At 36.0% G+C, this 18,749-nt stretch overlaps 2 protein-coding genes across 3 annotated transcripts; one reads left to right on the top strand and one right to left on the bottom strand.

The window, feature by feature from the left end:
* Positions 1–386: 386 nt before the first annotated feature.
* Positions 387–11,645, top strand: gucy2g (guanylate cyclase 2g). Its single transcript, XM_003448733.5, has 22 exons — positions 387–820; positions 1,788–2,136; positions 2,509–2,618; positions 3,181–3,363; positions 3,461–3,605; positions 4,271–4,406; positions 4,521–4,624; positions 5,020–5,186; positions 5,267–5,407; positions 5,990–6,073; positions 6,245–6,349; positions 6,461–6,532; positions 6,913–7,081; positions 7,176–7,331; positions 7,664–7,841; positions 8,063–8,203; positions 8,289–8,481; positions 8,884–9,058; positions 9,812–9,910; positions 10,649–10,740; positions 10,824–10,916; positions 11,065–11,645. Exons 1-22 carry the CDS (start codon positions 446–448, stop codon positions 11,158–11,160), a joined length of 3,363 nt encoding a protein of 1,120 aa, XP_003448781.2. The 5' UTR covers positions 387–445; the 3' UTR covers positions 11,161–11,645.
* A 523-nt stretch (positions 11,646–12,168) lies between these two features.
* tectb (tectorin beta) lies at positions 12,169–17,652 on the bottom strand. Of its 2 annotated transcripts, XM_025909619.1 has the most exons (12): positions 17,342–17,652; positions 16,024–16,127; positions 15,867–15,942; positions 15,392–15,582; positions 14,549–14,700; positions 14,368–14,440; positions 14,073–14,176; positions 13,896–13,979; positions 13,639–13,801; positions 12,840–12,918; positions 12,710–12,742; positions 12,169–12,428 (listed from the first exon to the last, which is right to left on the bottom strand). In XM_025909619.1, the coding sequence occupies exons 3-12, from the start codon at positions 15,931–15,933 to the stop codon at positions 12,352–12,354; spliced, it is 1,023 nt and encodes a 340-aa protein (XP_025765404.1). In that variant the 5' UTR covers positions 15,934–15,942; positions 16,024–16,127; positions 17,342–17,652; the 3' UTR covers positions 12,169–12,351. The 2 variants fall into 2 exon arrangements, with proteins under 2 accessions (XP_025765404.1, XP_003448782.2); XM_003448734.4 differs by lacking the exon at positions 17,342–17,652 and having other exon boundaries at positions 16,024–16,322.
* Positions 17,653–18,749: the final 1,097 nt, after the last annotated feature.

Genomic DNA, 18,749 nt, shown 5'->3' on the forward strand with positions numbered 1-18,749 from the left:
TTAAAGGCAAAACAGATCAGGTTGAACTTTGACACTGGATTTATGATTGCAAGCAGTGACTACATGTGGACATAAATGTGGCACCAGTTGGATTTATTGGTCTATTGTAGTTGAAACCTAATCAAGTGCATATCTTGTTAATCAATAAAATCAAAAGTTAATCTTTGGTTAATTATGAATTCTTATGTGGATTGCTGAGTGTTTTCTGGATAAAAATATGAGCTACACAGAAGTAAAGTAAAGAGGCACAAATTCTACTATTTGAATTGTGTATCAACTAAAAGTTTTTTTGAATAGAGGATCAAACCACAAAAACAATAATAAACTTTCCCTCTCTATACCACCCTCTCCTCCTAGAATTTACATTTTCCCCTCCCTAACCAAATGTCCAGCATCACCAGTGAAGGTGCGTATTTAAGCTCTGTAACACGAAGCCACTAACAGGATGAGAGTGATGCTGAGGGGGGTATATTGCCGTGGCACGAGTCCAATGCTGGTGCTTCACTTCACACTTGTGTTAACTGCTGCTGCTAGCATCAGCAATGGCACCAATGGATCTCAGCCTCACAAGCTGCTCATTGCCTTCCAGGCTCCCTGGAACATGACCTTCCCTTTCAGCGCCCTGCGGCTGGGCTCAGCCATACAGATAGCTGTGGAGAAGGTGAACGCCAACCCCACCTTCCTGGGAAACATCAGTCTGGATTTTGTCTTCAAGGACACCGAGTGTAGTCCCAAAGAGTCCCTAGGAGCATTTATTCACCAGGTGTGGAAAGAAAAGGTGTCTGCGCTCTTTGGTCCAGCGTGTCCTGAAGAAGCTGAGGTATAATTCATGTGAAATTAATGTTTTTGATTATGTGAAATACATATCCTGCATAAGTTAAGAACACAATATAGGAACAATATTTGCATCTAATATAATATAAGAGCAGAAAGTATGGTTCTTTTTGATGTATTGTCAATCATCCTAAAAGTTTATAAAATTCCGTAAATAAAGAGCATTTGATGGTTTTTAAATGACTTTACCTGTATTTACTCTAACATTTTGTTATTGTATGCTAGACTCATTCAATACAGGAGCGTCAAACATATGACTTGTGGGCCAAATTGGCTCTTCAAGTGGTCCAGAATCGGCCATGGGAAGTCTCTGCAAAGACTGAAAATGACAGTAGAGGAGAGGATAAGATTCTGAGTTTTAGATTTATTTTGCAGCTGGAAGCTTTTGGATCAAACCATCAAAACAATTTGTTAAATTGACTGATTGAAGTCCAAGGTCTAATTATAGTCAGTTTTAAAGCCTTCTTATTACAACAATAACCTGCCATATCACACAATAGTAAACTAATCAGCACAAATTTACATTACTGACAAGAGATTGACTGAACATGGAAAACTGGAGAAATATTGCTTATATTATATTTCCTAAAACAAATCAGGCAATTTATCAGTTTAGTATATGGATGGGTCATGAAATATGACCATTTTCAAAAATTAATTGTACATCCATACACCCAAAGAAGGTGGTTGATTTTGCAGGTTATTAAGTAGTTGTTCCCCTCATCAGGGACTAGTTTATGTTATAAATCTCTTGGTGTTTCTAAAAAAAGACATTTTAGTTAAATAAAAACAGTCTGTGGTTGTAAGGCTTTGACGTTTTCCTTTTCAAGTTAATATTAATTCAATTGCTTTCCCATTTTCTGATAAGCCAACCCCTTTTGTGTTTTAAAAGAGTGTTTGTAAAAAAAAAAAATCTTACCCTTTAAATTTTACTTACTAAAACTGCTTTCCAGGTGACTGGTCTCATTGCGTCTAAATGGAACATCCCAATGTTTGGCTTTGTGGGACAATCGTCCAAAATGGATGACAGAGACATGTACGATTCCTACATCACTGTAATGCCCCCTCTTAGAAGAAGCGCCGAGGTCCTGGTGAAGACCTTGGAGTTCTTCGGGTGGAGTCACGTAGCTTTGATCGGCGGGGGATTGGACTCGAATACTTGGGACAAGGTTGATGCTTTGTGGAAAACGATTGAGAATCCTCTGCGAGCCAAATTCAAGCTGACTGCAGTGGTTAAATTTGACACCAGAAATCCCCAGTTAGTTCAACAGAATGTTAGGTACATCTCAAAGGTTGCTAGAGGTAAGAGAAATGTCTATGAGCAATTTGTAGCAAACTATGAAACCACTTTTTTGTCTGTCATCTGTTTCTGTTTAATTCCTTTTCTTTTTACTCTCTGCAATAGTTTGTCCTCTGTCTGCTTTTTGTTTGGCTTTTCTTTTCTGTTGTCTTGTTCCCTTTGTCCCATAATCTGAACCTGGTTTTGCTGGAGGTCTCTTTCACTTAAAAGGGAGCTCTTCCTCCCCACTGTTGCCTAGAGGATCTCTGTGATTCTACCTCTATTATTGAAGGGGTTTTACCTTAAAATAGAAGCACCTTGTTTTTGTGAACATCTTATTTGTTGTATAAATAAAATTTAATTGAATTCTAATTTCTTCATCCACCCTTCTTCAGTTATCGTGGTGCTATCGAACAAAGAGGATACTATGGCTCTCTTGTTGGAGGCTGAGAGTCAGGGTCTGATGAATGGCGACTACGTTTTCTTCCTGGTACAACATTTTGAGGTCAGTGGCACTGTGGTGAGTAAAACTTTCACAGCACAGTAAGAAAAATATTCAGCTGTGTAAATCACCAACAAATGGGGACACCAAGACAACAAAGCCTGAAAAGACACAGGAGAGGTAAGCTTTAATTAAATTCGTTATATCCTGAGAATATTTCTTATCAAACAAAAGTCAGGAACATTAATTATGTACAGCCTCCTGAATTTTTTTAATTAGTCCCAGAAATTCCAAAAATTAATTTTCCAATGACTCTGGAGTTGGATATGTTGTGTTTTAGAACTGTATTTATCAGGAAATCATGCACACATTATCTAAAACTAAAGGCTGAAATACAGTTTTAGTGCACATTTTGCTTTGTTTTTAAATAAAATAGCATCATAGCATCCGTCTTCCAGACTGAGTTAAATCTTTATGAGCCGTTAAAATTGATTAAAGGTGTTTATGGTAAATAGTAAATGGACTGATTTTTATATAGCGCTTTTCAACTCTCCTGGAGTACTCAAAGTGCTTATGCATCTACTGACGCATGTATTATTCATGTTAAACTTTTTTTCCTGAGCAGGATAACTTGTGGAAAAATGCCCTGAACAGCAGGATAGACCAGGTTGCCATAAGAGCTTTTGACATGGTGTTCATTATTGCCCAGAAATCCTACGAAGACTACGAGTATTATAATTTCTTTGAACAAGTTTTTGAAAGACTAAACGGACATCCGTTTCGGAGTAACCTAACATCTCAAAAAGAGGCAAGTAGGCACAGGGAACAGAAAATAAAAGCATAAATTTGATCGTGGAAAATACTGAACTTTCATATATTTATTTTACTGGTTCAATGTGTTTCAGGTTAGCCCATACTCTGCCTATCTGCATGACGCTGTGCTTTTGTACGCGATGGCACTGAAGGAAGCCCTGAAAGATGGCAAAGACCCTCATGATGGTCGGGAGTTATTACAGATCCTGAAAAAAAGAAGCAACTTTCAATTTTATGGTAGCTACACAATTCAATACCTGTATTTTAATTTTGACTCAGTGTAAAGTGCAAATATTGTTTTTTTATTTGGTTCTTGAAAGTCTTCTATATGCTTTAGTGAAGGAAATAATCAGTTTAGTGCTAACAGTTTGTTTTGTTGTTATAAATTTGGATAATGCTGATGGTCTGCTGATGTCAGCTGACCATCAGCAGACCATCAGCATTATCCATCAGCAATAAAGAGGATAATTCTGGGCCTGTTACAGTCTACAACTGTAGTTGTAGTCAACAGTCCAACAGTGTTAAAAAAAATGAATTAAATTTACCTTAATTGTATTTTTTTCAGATAACTCGCGTTATAGAGTTTGTCATCCAAGTTCAAATTTTACATCTAGAGGGGGAGGACAAAATTGTGTTTCCTCATCTCTACAAAAGTGAGACAATCTAGCTGTCGGCATTTTTTAACCTGCTGTAGTTAAAAGTAGTTTCATCTCTGGATGTAACACAGATTGATACTGAAATCAGATCCATGGGCAGAGGATGCGTGATACTGGATGTTTTGGGTGAATTGACTTTTAATAGGTTGTAGTTACACCCACAAACACTTTGTTAAAACAATAAAACTCAAGGGTGACACATAATGTTCTATGACACTTTGATTCACTAACAGATTGTCATTGCAGGAGCCTCTGGACTGGTCCATTTTGATGAAGAGGGAGAGAGAAATCTAGACTACTCAATTTATGACCTCCAGCACACAGGTGACATCACCAAGTTTGTCCCAATCCTCCATTTTGACAGTCACACCAAAAATATCAGGTACCAAATTGTTTTGTATCACATCTGTATGACAACAATCTTCAGTCACATCTCAATGATAACACAAAAAACACAACAGAGACATGGTAGTTATCAGAAAATCTGTTATTTCAGACCAACTTCAATGTTTGCGTCTGTGGTGTGGCCGAAAGGAAGACCTCCACCTGATGTGCCAGAATGTGGCTTCAACAATGAAATCTGTGAATGGGTGACTAATGGTAAAACTTATTCCTTATGGAATTAGATTTCAGTTTTTGTTTTTCATATGCCTATTGGGACTTCCACACCCATGTGTGGAAAGGCACAGGTAGAGAGAGCAGCAGCAACGTCCAAGCACAGAGCAGAGCTGATACAAAATACAGAGTGGACTTACTAGGTTGCAAAGTGGCTTGCAGATGTGAAGCAGATGTGGACATCCCTTAAGCAGCTTAAAAGCACAAATTATTTGAGTCTGCCATGATCAACCAGTGTGCTAGATTGCAGCTCAGCTTGACTTCACGCCTTACCTAAATTTTTCGTTTCAAACCACTAAGACTTTATTCTGTCTTTATTCTGTTTAAAGAAACTTTGATGTCTAACTGTCATCATAACTTACTGCTCTCACTGTACACAGACATTGCCCTGCTGGCTCTTCTTGCGACCTTCCCTGTTATTGGGGTACTGGCAGTTCTGAGCATTGGGGTGCTGGTGCTGCAGAAGTTACGACTCCAGACGAGGCTGGAAGACTCCTACTGGTGGATGATCAACTACAATGACATCACCATCATCAGGGAACCTACAGTAGGAGCATTCGACAGGTGTTGTCAAGTTAAACAATGATAAGTGTACAAGATTTCACATGTGGTTTTTTTTTCCTTCAGGGAAATCAGGGTATGTCTCTAAGCAATTCAGGTACTCATATTGGGAGCGGTAGCTCTCAGGCCAGTTTATCCACCAACAGCTACGACCTGAGGGACAAAGCAGGCAAAGAACATATCTACACCACCATAGGCCTCTACCAGGTAGTAGTTTTATTCTGAGTTTACAGTGAGCCTGTGTAACTTTTGGGACTATATTAAGGTTAAAGGTAGAGAAGGATGGTATCTCTTTTTTCCAACACAAAACTTAAAGCCACACAACCGGAGCTAAAGCAGTCTTTATGGCTTCTGCTCTTTGTTTTGCTTCTGGCAGTCTCAGTTCACCTATATTGAGGACAGAATACCTGATCCATTACGTGTACATGTTAAACATAATGATAACATAGGGCATGTTTTAGACAAACACAGAATATACGTGTAATTCAAATCACATTCAAATTCAAAATTGACTTGAATAAATGTGAATTGCAGTTTGAGTATCATATAGGCTTTTATGAATTCAGTTAACAAGCTTATTGTCTGAATGGCTAGTTTCAAATATTATTTAAATATTATTTAATGTAAATGCAAAAGAAAATGTATCAAAATATGAATTATAAAGAAAGCTTTTAATGCTTATGTAATTAACTTTTTATTTTATTTTTTAAATAAAGAGGTGTTTTTTTTTCTTTACTTAGTATGACTTTAAGATATGTATATTTCTAAAGTTTTTTGATTTTCATATAGGGAAATCAAGTGGCCATCAAATACACTGAGAACCCTGTTAGCTGTAATTTCCAAAAGCCTTCGATCATCGCAGAGTTCAATATGGTAAAGTTCCTAATTTTTTTCAAGATAAAACATAATTTACTTTTTATTTACTCTGAAAACTCTAACAGCCAAAAATCCAGGTGGACTGTATTTAACTGAACTACAACCTATTATTTTTTACTTCACTTTTTATTTATTTTGTACCTAACCTTCTTAAACTCTTCAAGACAGATGAAAGAGATGAAACATGAGAACTTGGTGCAATTTTTTGGTGCATGCATCGAACCACCAAACATTTGTTTGGTCTTTCAATACTGCAAGAAAGGTAGTTTGAAGGTCAGTGAAGTCCGAAGGTTCTTTTTTCAAAATGGATTGCATTGAAATTGAACATCTATCCATAAATAAACCTTTAACTTAAAAGTGAACTGTGTTGGCATATTTCTGCAGGATGTTCTTAAGGCTTCGGACGTTGACTTAGATGGGATGTTCAAGCTGTCTTTTGCATATGACATTGTCAATGTAAGTCTGTTTATTTACTGATTAAATTTCTTATTCTAATAACAATTTAAAAAATGTACTCAGGTCCATAGCAGGAACTTTATTAACAATAAAGTGACTAAGAAATTGTAAAAATAAATAAATAAAATAATTAAAACATATCTACAAAAAGAAACAGATGGCTGAATGAATTAATTTATTAATTAATCTTTTTATAAGTTCTGAATTAAATTAAAAAATCAATTGGAAATGTATTTTCACATTTTTAAAATAGACATCAAACTGTACTTATACCATTTTGGGGGGGGGGTTTACTTTTATATGTTAAAATTCTGAATATGTATTTTGTAATCTGAAATGTTTTACTATTTAAATCTTAAAATACTTAAATTGTTGTCCAGGGAATGGAGTTTATTCACAAGAGTAGCCTAAAATTTCACGGGAACCTGAAACCTAGCACATGTTTGGTGGATAGCCGACTACAAATCAAACTCTCTGGCTTTGGATTGTGGGAGTTTAAATATGGAAACAAAGGCAAGATGAACTCACTGGAAAACCCCAATTACGAAGGTCAGTGATGTGAAATCAGAATTTGTTGTAATAATCACTGTAATCCTAAATAAATTCACATGATGGAGAAGTAACACACAAGAATATGTTTTAGAGATGTACTGGATCGCCCCTGAGCTTCTCAGGCAGGTCGGTTCCCCGCTCAATGGAACACCCAAAGGTGATGTCTACAGCTTTGCCATCATAATGTGGGAACTAATGTACAACTCCAAAGCTGGTCCGTATCAGGACATCAATCTGGACCCCAAAGGTTGGCATGATTTCTTAACTGTCTTAACCTACAAATTTTTTGTCAACTCCCAAAATCAGTTACTGGCAATTCGGCACCATTAGAAGCATTTCTACTTCCATTTTCTTTTTGCACTGTAATTATCAGTCTATCCCAGTTTTGTAATGACTTTAAAATGTGATGGTTTCAACCAAGTTCTGAAGTATCTTTGTGGATTACTGAGTATATATGAAATAATGTAGCATTGGATTGAAGTACAAAGTTTTATGGCAATTTTTCCGGTATTATATTTTAGTCTGAACCAAAGTTGAAAGACATAGCCCATTAAATTCTAATGCTACATGTTCTTATAGAGATTATTATGCAGTTGAGGACACCTTTTCAAGGTGAACCCCTCCGACCAGTGCTGTCTGAGCAGCTGGTTGAAGAGAACATCAATGCACTGCTAAAAGCCTGCTGGAGTGAAAACCCTGACTACCGACCGCCATTTGGTTCTATACGGAGGCGGCTGAAAGACATTAGTCCAGACAAGTAATATCATACCCCTAAAATTTTATTTTATAAAGTTTTTGTGTAAAATCATATTCCACATTTTTATTTAAGTGAGACACAAATTTCCCATAATGCCCATAAATGTTAAAGTTCACAAGCTAAAACTTCCAAACGTCTTCAGTCTTACTCATATCTAAGTAAGATTTAACCTAACTAAATCCTCATTGCAAAAGAGTTAATGATGAATTTCTATCTTGTAGCCATGCAAACATTCTAGATAATATGGTGGACAAGTTGGAAAAGTATGCAAATCACCTGGAGGAGGTGGTGGAGGAGAGGACCAATCAGCTTACGGTGGAGAAAACTCGTGCAGACAAGCTCCTCGCCAGCATGTTGCCAAGGTACTTGATAAAAAAGGAACTATATATTTTTGTATTGCTATACTCAGTCAACCTTATCTTGTGGTTTTTTTTTCAATGATTTTAGATATATTGCTGAACAGCTGATGTCAGGGAAGTCAGTGGAGCCACAAAGCTATGACTTGGTCACCATCTTCTTTTCTGACATTGTCGGCTTCACTTCCATGTGCTCAGTCAGCTCTGCAATGGAAGTGGTAACATTCCTCAACGACCTCTACAGTCTCTTTGATGACATCATCAAGATGTACGATGTCTACAAAGTAAGTGACAGTGAACATACTGTGATCATAAAAAGCAAAGCAATACCATAGATATTTTAATAAATATTGACTTTCTTACCAAGACATGAGAATAGCTTTACCATTTCCTCCCATATTTACTGACTCAGCATCCAGTTAGATTATCTTATTAAGAAATGCAATTAAAAAAATTTAACCAGCAATGCAGAGAAATCATATCTGATTAAAAGCAAAATCTTAAAAGTTAAAACTTTAGAAAATGTATTTGCTATTACATGAAATCAAAGAAACAATTTACAATTATTTAATGGAAATTTTAATTTCCTTGAAATTTCAGGTATCTTTTTTCTGTTTGTGCTATGTTTTATTTTCTTCCAGCCTTATTTTATTTTAAAAATGTCATTTTCATCTTTACATTACAAGGTGGAAACAATTGGTGATGCATACATGGTGGCAAGTGGTCTACCTATCAGCAGTGGAAACTTGCATGCTTTGGAGATATCCACAATGGCGCTACATTTCTTGAGAGGCATAAAGGTGTTCAGAATCCGTCACATGCCAAATGAGAGCCTTGCAATTCGCATTGGGATACACTCTGGTAAGATACAGTAGCAATGGAGACCATGGCATTACAGAATTTGAAGGTCTTGAAAAGTACCCCAACTGGTTGGTGAGTGATTGCCGGAGGTTGGTGGCTGTTGCTGGGTAAAATTAGTCACAAAGAGAATGCTGCACAAAGAAAAATCCTTCTGATTATTTTGGTCACTAGCAGATTGCCACGGTTACCCGTAGTTTGCTTGGAAGATGCTGAACCACAAAGAGGTAGTGCAACTTCAAAAAGTGCAAAGCAAAACTGGAAATTGAGATTATTTGCCTTGAGTGTAAAAGTTGCACCTTTTAATATGTGTTGTTTTCACCAATAAGACACAACTTTTACGCTGAAGGCAAAACTTCTCTTTTTGGCTTGTGTTGCACTTCTCAGTTATTTGCAAATATATACAGAAAAGTTAGTGTGTTCCATACAAACTACTGGCAACCATGGAAATCGGCTAGTGACCAAAGCCATTGGACGGGGGCTTTTGGTCCAGGACTAATTTTTGGACCAATTTCACACTAGTCACTACCCTGCAATCTCCAGCAAACACTCACCAATTGGTCATGGAATACACATTTTTCCTTTGTCACCACTTGGCTAGCATATGGTCACTGACAAGCTCCTAGAGCTCTATTACTGAGACCTAAGTACAAGTGACAAGAAGTATGAACGACTTTGTAGTGGGAAAAATAGTTTGTACATTGAAAGTTCGAGTAATTTAAACAAAATCCATTCTGAATTTTAAAAATTTTGTAGGTCCAGTGGTTGCTGGAGTGGTAGGGACCACCATGCCTCGATACTGCCTCTTTGGTGACACAGTGAACACAGCTTCTCGCATGGAAAGCAACAGCTTACGTGAGTAAGCAGTTGAAATTTCAAAATTTAAACTCTGAATAACCCTGAAAAGATAAGATTTATGTAGTTGTGCTATGATTTGAAGTGACTATTGTCACTTTAATTTTTTAATAGGGCAGAAATGACAGTGCATTTTTCAGATAAACCAAAACTATTATGACTCAACTGATTTCTTGCTTCACTATAAGTTTGACAATTTTAGATTTCAGTCAACTAGTTTGGCTACTTTTGAATGGATCATCGTGGTATTGTTTATAAATGATAGATGCACAGTTTGGGTCTGAAGACCTGAAAGCAAAGTCAGTGCCAAAGTTCCACAAGACTGCATTCTTTCACATGACCAGCCAGGGCTGACCCCATTGGCTACAGAGAGACCAGTGGCTAGCATGCAGTGTCCTCGGTTTGTTAGATATATCCATCACTCATACGACAATAACAATCTACATCAAAGTTTATGTTGGGTGCAATGTATGAGAACGAAATGAAATTGACGATGAATTCTAATTATGTTGATAATCCCTTAATTTTTCATATTTCATTCGGTTCTGTACTTTGTGCTAATCTTCACGCTAATAGGCTACAGTAGTTGTGAAAATTAACTTGATGTGATGGTCTGTATTAACATGTTGGCATGATTAAACATGCAGAGCTGTTGAACTTACATGCAAAACTAGAGGTTTGTCTTGGTAAAGGTGCTTAAAATATCTCTTTAGAAGTATATGTGTTTCTCACATACAGCCTTGAAGATTCATGTATCTCAGTCCACAGCAGACATTCTTTTCCAGGCTGGATCATTTGAACTGGAAGAAAGAGGAGAAATTGAAATGAAGGTGAACAGTCTGCAATATTTTTTCCTTCGCAATGAAATAACAAAGATGTTAGGTTGACCAGCATGTCTTTCTCTTTGTGACAGGGTAAAGGGACTCAAAAGACATACTGGCTGCTGAACAGAGCTGGATTTAATCCTGTCTTCACTGACCGTGGTTCTTCACCAGTACAAACACAGGTACAGTCACAAATATATATATATATATATATATATATATATATATATATATATATATATATATATATATATATATATACATATATATATGTTGTATTGTATAATGACTTGTATTTTTATTGTTTTACTGTATTTTCTCCCATTGAAGAAACCAGGAGTGACCCGAGGTGAAGACAAAAGAGCCCCAAAAAACCTGACTGTACCTCCTATAACTGAACCCATGATGCCTCCAGTACACATTTAAAGAGAAAAGGCGCTTATTAATTAGCAGGGAATACTGAAAAAATTTATTTTAAGATATCAGTTTTTAACAGCTTTTAAAAAATGCCATGCAAGATGAGTTTGAGTCATCCATGTATAAAAAGAACTGGAGACAAAATGTGGATGGAGGCCAAAGTGAAAGTGCAGAACACAATGCGTGAACAGAGACTGCAGTTTGGATTGCAACAAATGTATTTAACAAAATGTAGTTCAAAGTCTTTATTCTTTGTGATTTAAGTATTTAGTGGATCCACTTTTGCACACAAGGCTGTAAATGATTTCAAAATGCTTAGTGTTCAATTCAAACTGTTTGTTGTGGCACATGTAGTCAGCTCTGACGTGCCTAAAGTTATCTCATAAGAAGATATTTTGTAAGCTAATCAAGCATTTCTAAATTATTCTTACAGCTGCAGAGCTGGTTGTTGTATTAACATCTGTCATCCAGCTGTGCACAGTTTGGCCACTGAGACCTGGAGAGAATAAATAAATCAGTAATTGAGTATTTTTCTATTATTGTCATATGACTATTTCACAAATAACTAAACTCAATCACTGCTGAGTTTGGTTAGACAACGTAAATCAGAAGTTTGATAATGCTTATTATCATCACAGAAAAATCAAATACCTGTGATTGACCTGTGATTGATCGCTGAAAAAAACACCTCTTCCTATTATAAAACACTCCATATAAACATGACAAGAAAACAATGAGATTTAAAATCTGTTTTCATTTTTCCTTTGAATAAATAAATCACACATCAGAGTTTTTATTTTCAGTGTAACATGAAATAAAGAAGACATTTTATAGTTGCTCTGGATTGTGTCATGGAAATAGAAAAATATGTCATATTATGTTTAGTCATGTACTCTGTTTGTTGTAGTGCTGTCAGACCAAAAATTTGGTTTTAATTTAAGGACTGAATGAAATTGTTTTTTGTTTTTTATGGTTTGGAACAAATGGAAAAAAATTCCTTTTCCTTCAAAATTTAATGAATCTTTATTGGAGGAAGGAGTGAAAAATCACACAAGGTTCAAAGCATCAATAAACATGCTAAATACAAATCATATTGGTGAGATAATGATCGCGTGGGGAGGAATATATTCATACGCTCCCTGAGTCCTGGGTGGCACTCCCCTCTGCGTTTGTGAGTTTATGGAAACTGATGATTTTGTTTTATAAAATTCTTGATCCACTGATGAAATCACAACATGTGTTTATCAGGACCACCAGCAGGATGAGCACTGAGACGCCTGTTAAAGGAGGGAGAAAAAAATTAACAGATCAAATCTCAGTGAATGAGAACCAAGTTTAAACACGATTAGCTGAGCTTAAGCCTTGAGAGGATGAGTTCATGTTAAACTTGAGTGGTTTTGCAGCTCATGTACAAAGCAATACACAGATTTAAACATTTCTAGTTAAACTCTATTTATTTAAAGCATAAAAGACCTTAGTTATCAAAATTTTTAATTGCTCAGATTATTTTTGTAGCGATTATGATCTGAATCAAAATTATCATCACATTGTTGTTTACCTGTTATGTGTCCATTATTAGAAGACTGATTACCTGTTAAAACAAAGACAGTACTGTTCATACTATACAATCAAGTGCATGAGTTGCTCTTTATTGATCTCAGTCATAAATATGCCACGTTTTACTCTACCTTTAATGTGAAATTCAGCAGTGAGGATCCCCCCATTCGGGTCTACCTCTGATGACAAACTCCTCACAGAGCAGGGGCTCTTCAGGAAAAAGCAACCATAGTTTCCTGTTTAGTTTGTTTTTTTACACTGTACTCAACTTGATGTTAAAGGTCAGTAGAAGAACTTGAAAAACAGCCAGTCAGAATATGAAATTATCTTTTTTGTTAGTAGAGAAAAGTCACTAATGTGGAATTGTTATTGCACAAAAAGTACTAAACTTTATAAAGACACAGAATTCAATGTTCTATGGATCTGTTATTTAGTTTATAATTGCATGGTGTCAAAGGTCAAAACATGGAGCTATGAGGAAGCTAGACTTAAAATGTATTGGCTAATGCTGCTAGCTTTGCAGTCTGCATCAGTCCATTGATATTGAGTTTAATCAGTTTAATCTAAAACGGTTTGGCCAGCCCAGATTAACCTGCAGGATTGTGAATACATCTGTTAAGTGATCTGCTGCCAGGGAAGAAATCAGGTAAGCCTGGGAGAAAATCAGCTCTCAGAGATGATGAGCTAAAGAAGACTGACTAAGACTCCTAAACTGTACTAGCCGAATTCCATTTAGATGTTTCAGGTTTTGTATCTGGTGCGTGTCAAACTTTGGAAATTAACAACAGAGCCACAGTTAATGTTATTAGTAACATCTGTGCTTTTTCTACTATGACATATAAAAAGAGCAATTGCAAAACAGCAACATGTAGATGGGAACGACTTCAGTGCTATAATGTTTTTGGTATCATTAAATAACAAAACACTCACTGGCTGACAGATGATCCTTTCTCCATCACACACCTGGACCTCACAGTGAAGCCAAACAGTGGACACCTTCTCCTGCCGCTGGAAGCGGAAAGAGTTGAACTTGAACATGGAGCGGCTGTCTTTGGCGTTCTCAAAAATAGTCACAGTGTTGTCAGAGGAGCAGCTGTTGGAAAACAGCAATTAAACATCCTATAAAACATAAAGAAGTGGGAACAAAATGTTCCTTAAGTTGAATTTAGCCTTTTGTGTTTTAGTACCTGTTAATGATGAGGCTCCACCTTTTCCTGTCTGTGGAGTAAGGTGAAGGAGTGGCCCAGCAGTTGTTTATCACAACTTTGAATCTTTGAGATGTAAAGGACAAATGTGGTTTGGAAGTCTGAGAGAATCGTACCTTTAAAACTACGAAAATAAACATACAAACATCTAAAGTCTACCTGTTACTTAGACCTTTTGCTTCGATGCCAATGAATACTTCAGAGCCGATCTCAGATGTATCAATCACATAGGGAGCGTCCTTGGCATACAGGAACTTTGAATTCTATGAAATATGGGACATTTTTTGTTTTTCAAGATGTCTGCAGTTTCTCATTTGCATCCAATGATCGTAGCGTGTACACGATAATACCTTCATTTATTAAAGACTATTTATAACAAAAACACACTGATAAAAAGCATTTATTACGTTAAACATGTTGATTCCACTGGGCGAATCTTTGAGCAGCTACTCACCGTGAACACATTCATAGACAACTGTGATCTAAAAGTGCCTATACTCCCATTGTTGACATAAACTGTAGCCACTCTGGAAAAAGCAGAGGGTTTAGTAAAAACGCTGCAAGTCATTGGGTCAGAAGGCACATATCATCCAGACAGCAGCTGTGATCGTCTCGTGTCCTGAACTGGTGCTTACCTTTGGCTGAAGACGGCATTATTAACCAGGTAGGCTGCTCGGTACGTGCAGCTGAAGGTGTAGTTCACAGGCTGGTTTCTGACTGTCAGTGAAGTATCGTTGGACACAATGGAGTTGTAGAAGATGTATTTGGGGTCTTTGCCGGGCATGTACTGTTGCATGAAGAGTATAAAATAATTTTATTAATTTTTGTTTAATAAACTGAGAGAAACTTCTCTGTATTTAAATCATATTATCTTCAAGGGATACTACAACCAAATTACAAAAAATAATGCAGCAGTATTAATACCTACATAGATCATTTTAATAGATCTTGGGATAACTTCAGGATGATTGCATTTTAGTGACCCTGTGTCTTGTTGATTGTCTGTTATTCCCAGTGCAATGCAACACAGCAAAAACCTGTTGAAATCTTTATTGACTCTAAATGTAATTGTTGCATTTGTGTATCTGTAAATATATATAATATATATATATATTTAATTAATTTATTTATTTTTTACTTTTAGGAGAAGTGTTTTATTCATTGTTTTCTCTGTACAAATTACATGTTATAGTTTGCATTCTGATGCACAGCATACTGATAATGTCTGTAATAATATGCTATCATTATATTTCCAGTCCCTGTCCTATGTCTGCAAAATAAAAAGTCAGTATTTCACCTTTCAATTCAGTTTTATTTATATGGTGCCAACAACACAACAACAGCTGCCTCAAGGTGCTTTGTATTGTAAGGTAAAGATGCTACAATAATCTCAGGTATTATCTCAAGAAAAACTGACAAAATTAATCTCTCTGCATGGCTGCATAGTACCCGTTATTATGGCCTACTTGGCATCTCACCTCAGACTGAGTCCCACAGTATGAGTGATTTTTGGGTGTGAGATCTGGGATGATGAAGCGGTAGTAACCTGGGCTGTGTATTCCATTGTAACAGACTCCACCGAGAGACAAGTGTTCAATCTCCCAGCCGTAAGGACAGTCTGGGACGTTGGCAATTATGGCATTAGGGAAACATGACACCATAACGTAATCTGAAGTAAAAATGAAAATAAAAAGAGAATATTATACACTTTACCTTACAGTTTATTTAATCATACTGTGACAGTAGTGGTTATGAATTCCTTCTTTGTTTTTCCTCTTGAGGTTTATTCACATTAAGGAATGATTTTCAAATATATATGAAAATAATTCATATGACATGGTTTTAGGATGCATGGTGATTTTTGCATTAAAAAACAATGACCAAAAAATCAACATATAAATGCTATAGAGGCATGTTAAATACATACTAATCTTTGTGTCAAAGTGTTTTTACCTGCTTTTTGGGGAATGCATGACCATGCAACAGGCAGCAGCATTAACAGTGCACTGACAAAAGCCATAGTGTGATGCTGCAGAGAAATTCAAGAATTATCAATAACAGGATAATGTGTAAAGCAAGTCTGAGAAAATATAACACATATGACACTTACCTGACAGAAGTAATGTCTTCAACCACCTTGAGGTCAGAGGTTCCTCATGGCTCTTTAGCAGTTTACCTGGAGTGGTGGTTCAAGAGCTAACAACTCTTGATAACCTAGGGAGGGATTTTATACTATCACAGGTAAGGCTAATCGACTTTCACCCATTCTCCTATCTCCACTTTTTCCCTTGGCAGGATGGGTTTAAGAGCTCTATTGTCAGCTTCTCACAAAAGCTCTCTGTCCTGCTCAGGCATTGACTTTCAAATGACCAAAGTCTCAAAGGATTAGCTCTCAGGGTTGTAGAGCCCCGTGTTAGAGACAGCTAATAGAGAATTCTTAAATTTATACATTGAAAACTATTATTTTTTGACAAGTGCAAAATTTAAAGCGAGTCTCTTTATGTGTGATCTCTCTATGTGTGATCAGTGTTGCTATTGTTGCAAAACTAATATTAACATCATGCACATAGATCCGTGTTAGCAAGTAAGCTAATGTTAGCCAGAAGGATGCAAGTTTTATCAAATTAAGCCCATCTGACCAAAACAACATGATTTATATAAAACTATACACTGCATGAAGACCACTAGTTGTGGACACTACTTTTTTGGAGTTTATGGAGGTTTTCCTTAGCCAAAAGTTAAGTTCGCCTGTAGGTGAGAGGGTAAAGCTCAGCTAAGCTAGACTACCAAGCTGCATTCTTACAATGTTAGGACTCAAGAAACATAACTTATAAACTTATAAAATGCTAAAATTTCACTTGCTTGCTTGGTTGTACTTTGCAGGAAGCGTTATCTTTGTCACATAATTTGTTTTTAAATAAAGTTGTCCGAAAACACCAATCTTGAGCCTACAAATAGGACTTCACAAACCAATGGGTGACATCACGGTGGTTACATCCACCTTTTGTACCATCTATGATTGGTACCTCTGTTAATAATGGTGGCCACGCCCTTAACTCCATACCTGGTAACATGATATGCTGCTGCTTACACGGGCAGGTAACTCTTGTAAAAAGGATTTTATATTTCACTGAAGCTTTTATATGGTTCAATAAAGGGTATAAAAATAGATAAATATGAAATAATAGAATAATAAAAGCTAACTTCACAAAAAACAATCACTTTTTATAGTTATAGATAGATCAGTTTTGTAATATACATCAGGTGAATATTTACAGAAATCTGGAGTAAAAAGAGAAATAGGCAGCTCGTTAAAATGTCTTCAAATTCTAAAATGGTTTTATTTCGTTTTATGCTAGAGGACAAAGCATTCAGGAATAGAAAACCGTTTAAGAAGCTAAATAGTGCAAACAGACATGTATAGATACCTCCAAAATGCGATTGTTGACTGTGATACGTGCCAACCTACAATGGTAACTTCTGTTCTTAAGTGGAGATGATAAGCCACTGTTTTGCAGCATTTGGCAATATAAGGTTTCTCAAAGTCTTGTGCCATTAGATATCGCTTTTGTCTCATTTGCCTTTCTTATGTGTGTGAAACGTGTGTTCTCACCGGCAGGTTTAGAACAGTCACACTGGCTTTTCCTGAAGCCTTATTAACTCTAGTTGTGATTAGTGACTGTTCATTATTTCTGGCATAAATTCTTCTTTGCCTTTTACATCCTGTTTATTCATAAAATCAAAAGGTTTGTCATAAAAGACACATCAATACCTTAATAAAACATCCTAAGACTTTCCAATCTTTCTTGTCATGAGGCTCTATTCACAGCACCAAATACCTCCTTGCAAAGACTTAATGATAAGCTCTGTAACACGATAGCAAAGAGGTTAGACACTAATGTCCTTCACAGAACAATTCAAGTCACCATGAAATTGAAGGGGCAAACTGTGGACGATTAGCATGTGAATGGCCCTCAGACTATGCCCGACGTAGTCCGAGGAAGATACTGATCTAAGAATGGGTCAGGGGACAGCTAGCATTACAGCATCTGGTGATGCTAACAATTAGGAGTTGCAAGATTCCTTCATATTATGTAACTGCTTCCTGTAGTCCAAGAAACGTGCTCAGAGGGAGACAGACTCTGTTTTCATAAGATTGCACAGTCGACTTGGTGCTTTAAAGGGATACTGCACCTAAAATCGTTTCAGTTTAATCGTATTTGAAACATGAGTTTTCTGAGACTTCTACATAATCAAATCTAAACAAAATTGCACAATACATTTTTTATCAATGAATTATGAAAAAAATACCAAATGTAAAACAAATTAAAACTCCTATATTTCCAATCAATATTTCATTTAGGGTTTTTTTTTAACAACTTGTCAGAAGGTTTAATAAAGAATTTTTGGCTATTATTTCATAATTCAGTCTTTAAACAGTTAATTATATAAACATTCAGTATGAAAATTACTATAAGGTGAGCTTTGTAGTAAGGAAGATAACAAAACATCCAAGAAGATGAACTTTTCTCAAAATATATCTACATTTTAATTGATTGTATGCTAAATGAATGTATACAAATTATCTAAAAAAAAAAAACCTAAAATCCAAAACAATTGTATTTTAAAGAATAATAGTGACTTTACTGTCATTACTTTTTAAAAAGTGTATAATTCTGATGCTACTTCTCATTTTTTCAATATTTAATTACCTTTGTTATCTATCTTTGTTATTTGGCAAAATTCTCCAAAAACCATATTTTGATTTCAAAACATTCTTTGTCTGTAAAGTCTGGATTATATAAATGTTTTATAATATATAAATGTATATAATGT

The sequence above is a fragment of the Oreochromis niloticus genome, linkage group LG8 (assembly GCF_001858045.2).
Source record: "Oreochromis niloticus isolate F11D_XX linkage group LG8, O_niloticus_UMD_NMBU, whole genome shotgun sequence".
Classification (NCBI taxonomy): Eukaryota; Metazoa; Chordata; class Actinopteri; order Cichliformes; family Cichlidae; genus Oreochromis; species Oreochromis niloticus.

Coding starts and splice junctions, on each gene's coding strand:
- gucy2g (XM_003448733.5), top strand. CDS start 446: ATGAGAGTGATGCTGAGGGGGGTATATTGCCGTGGCACGAGTCCAATG. Junction 4,407..4,520: donor AGTCACACCAAAAATATCAG/GTACCAAATTGT, acceptor CTGTTATTTCAG/ACCAACTTCAATGTTTGCGT. Junction 7,842..8,062: donor AAAGACATTAGTCCAGACAA/GTAATATCATAC, acceptor TCTATCTTGTAG/CCATGCAAACATTCTAGATA.
- tectb (XM_025909619.1), bottom strand. CDS start 15,933: ATGGCTTTTGTCAGTGCACTGTTAATGCTGCTGCCTGTTGCATGGTCA. Junction 14,441..14,548: donor AATGCCGTCTTCAGCCAAAG/GTAAGCACCAGT, acceptor TGCTTTTTCCAG/AGTGGCTACAGTTTATGTCA. Junction 12,429..12,709: donor TAATAATGGACACATAACAG/GTAAACAACAAT, acceptor CTCCTTTAACAG/GCGTCTCAGTGCTCATCCTG.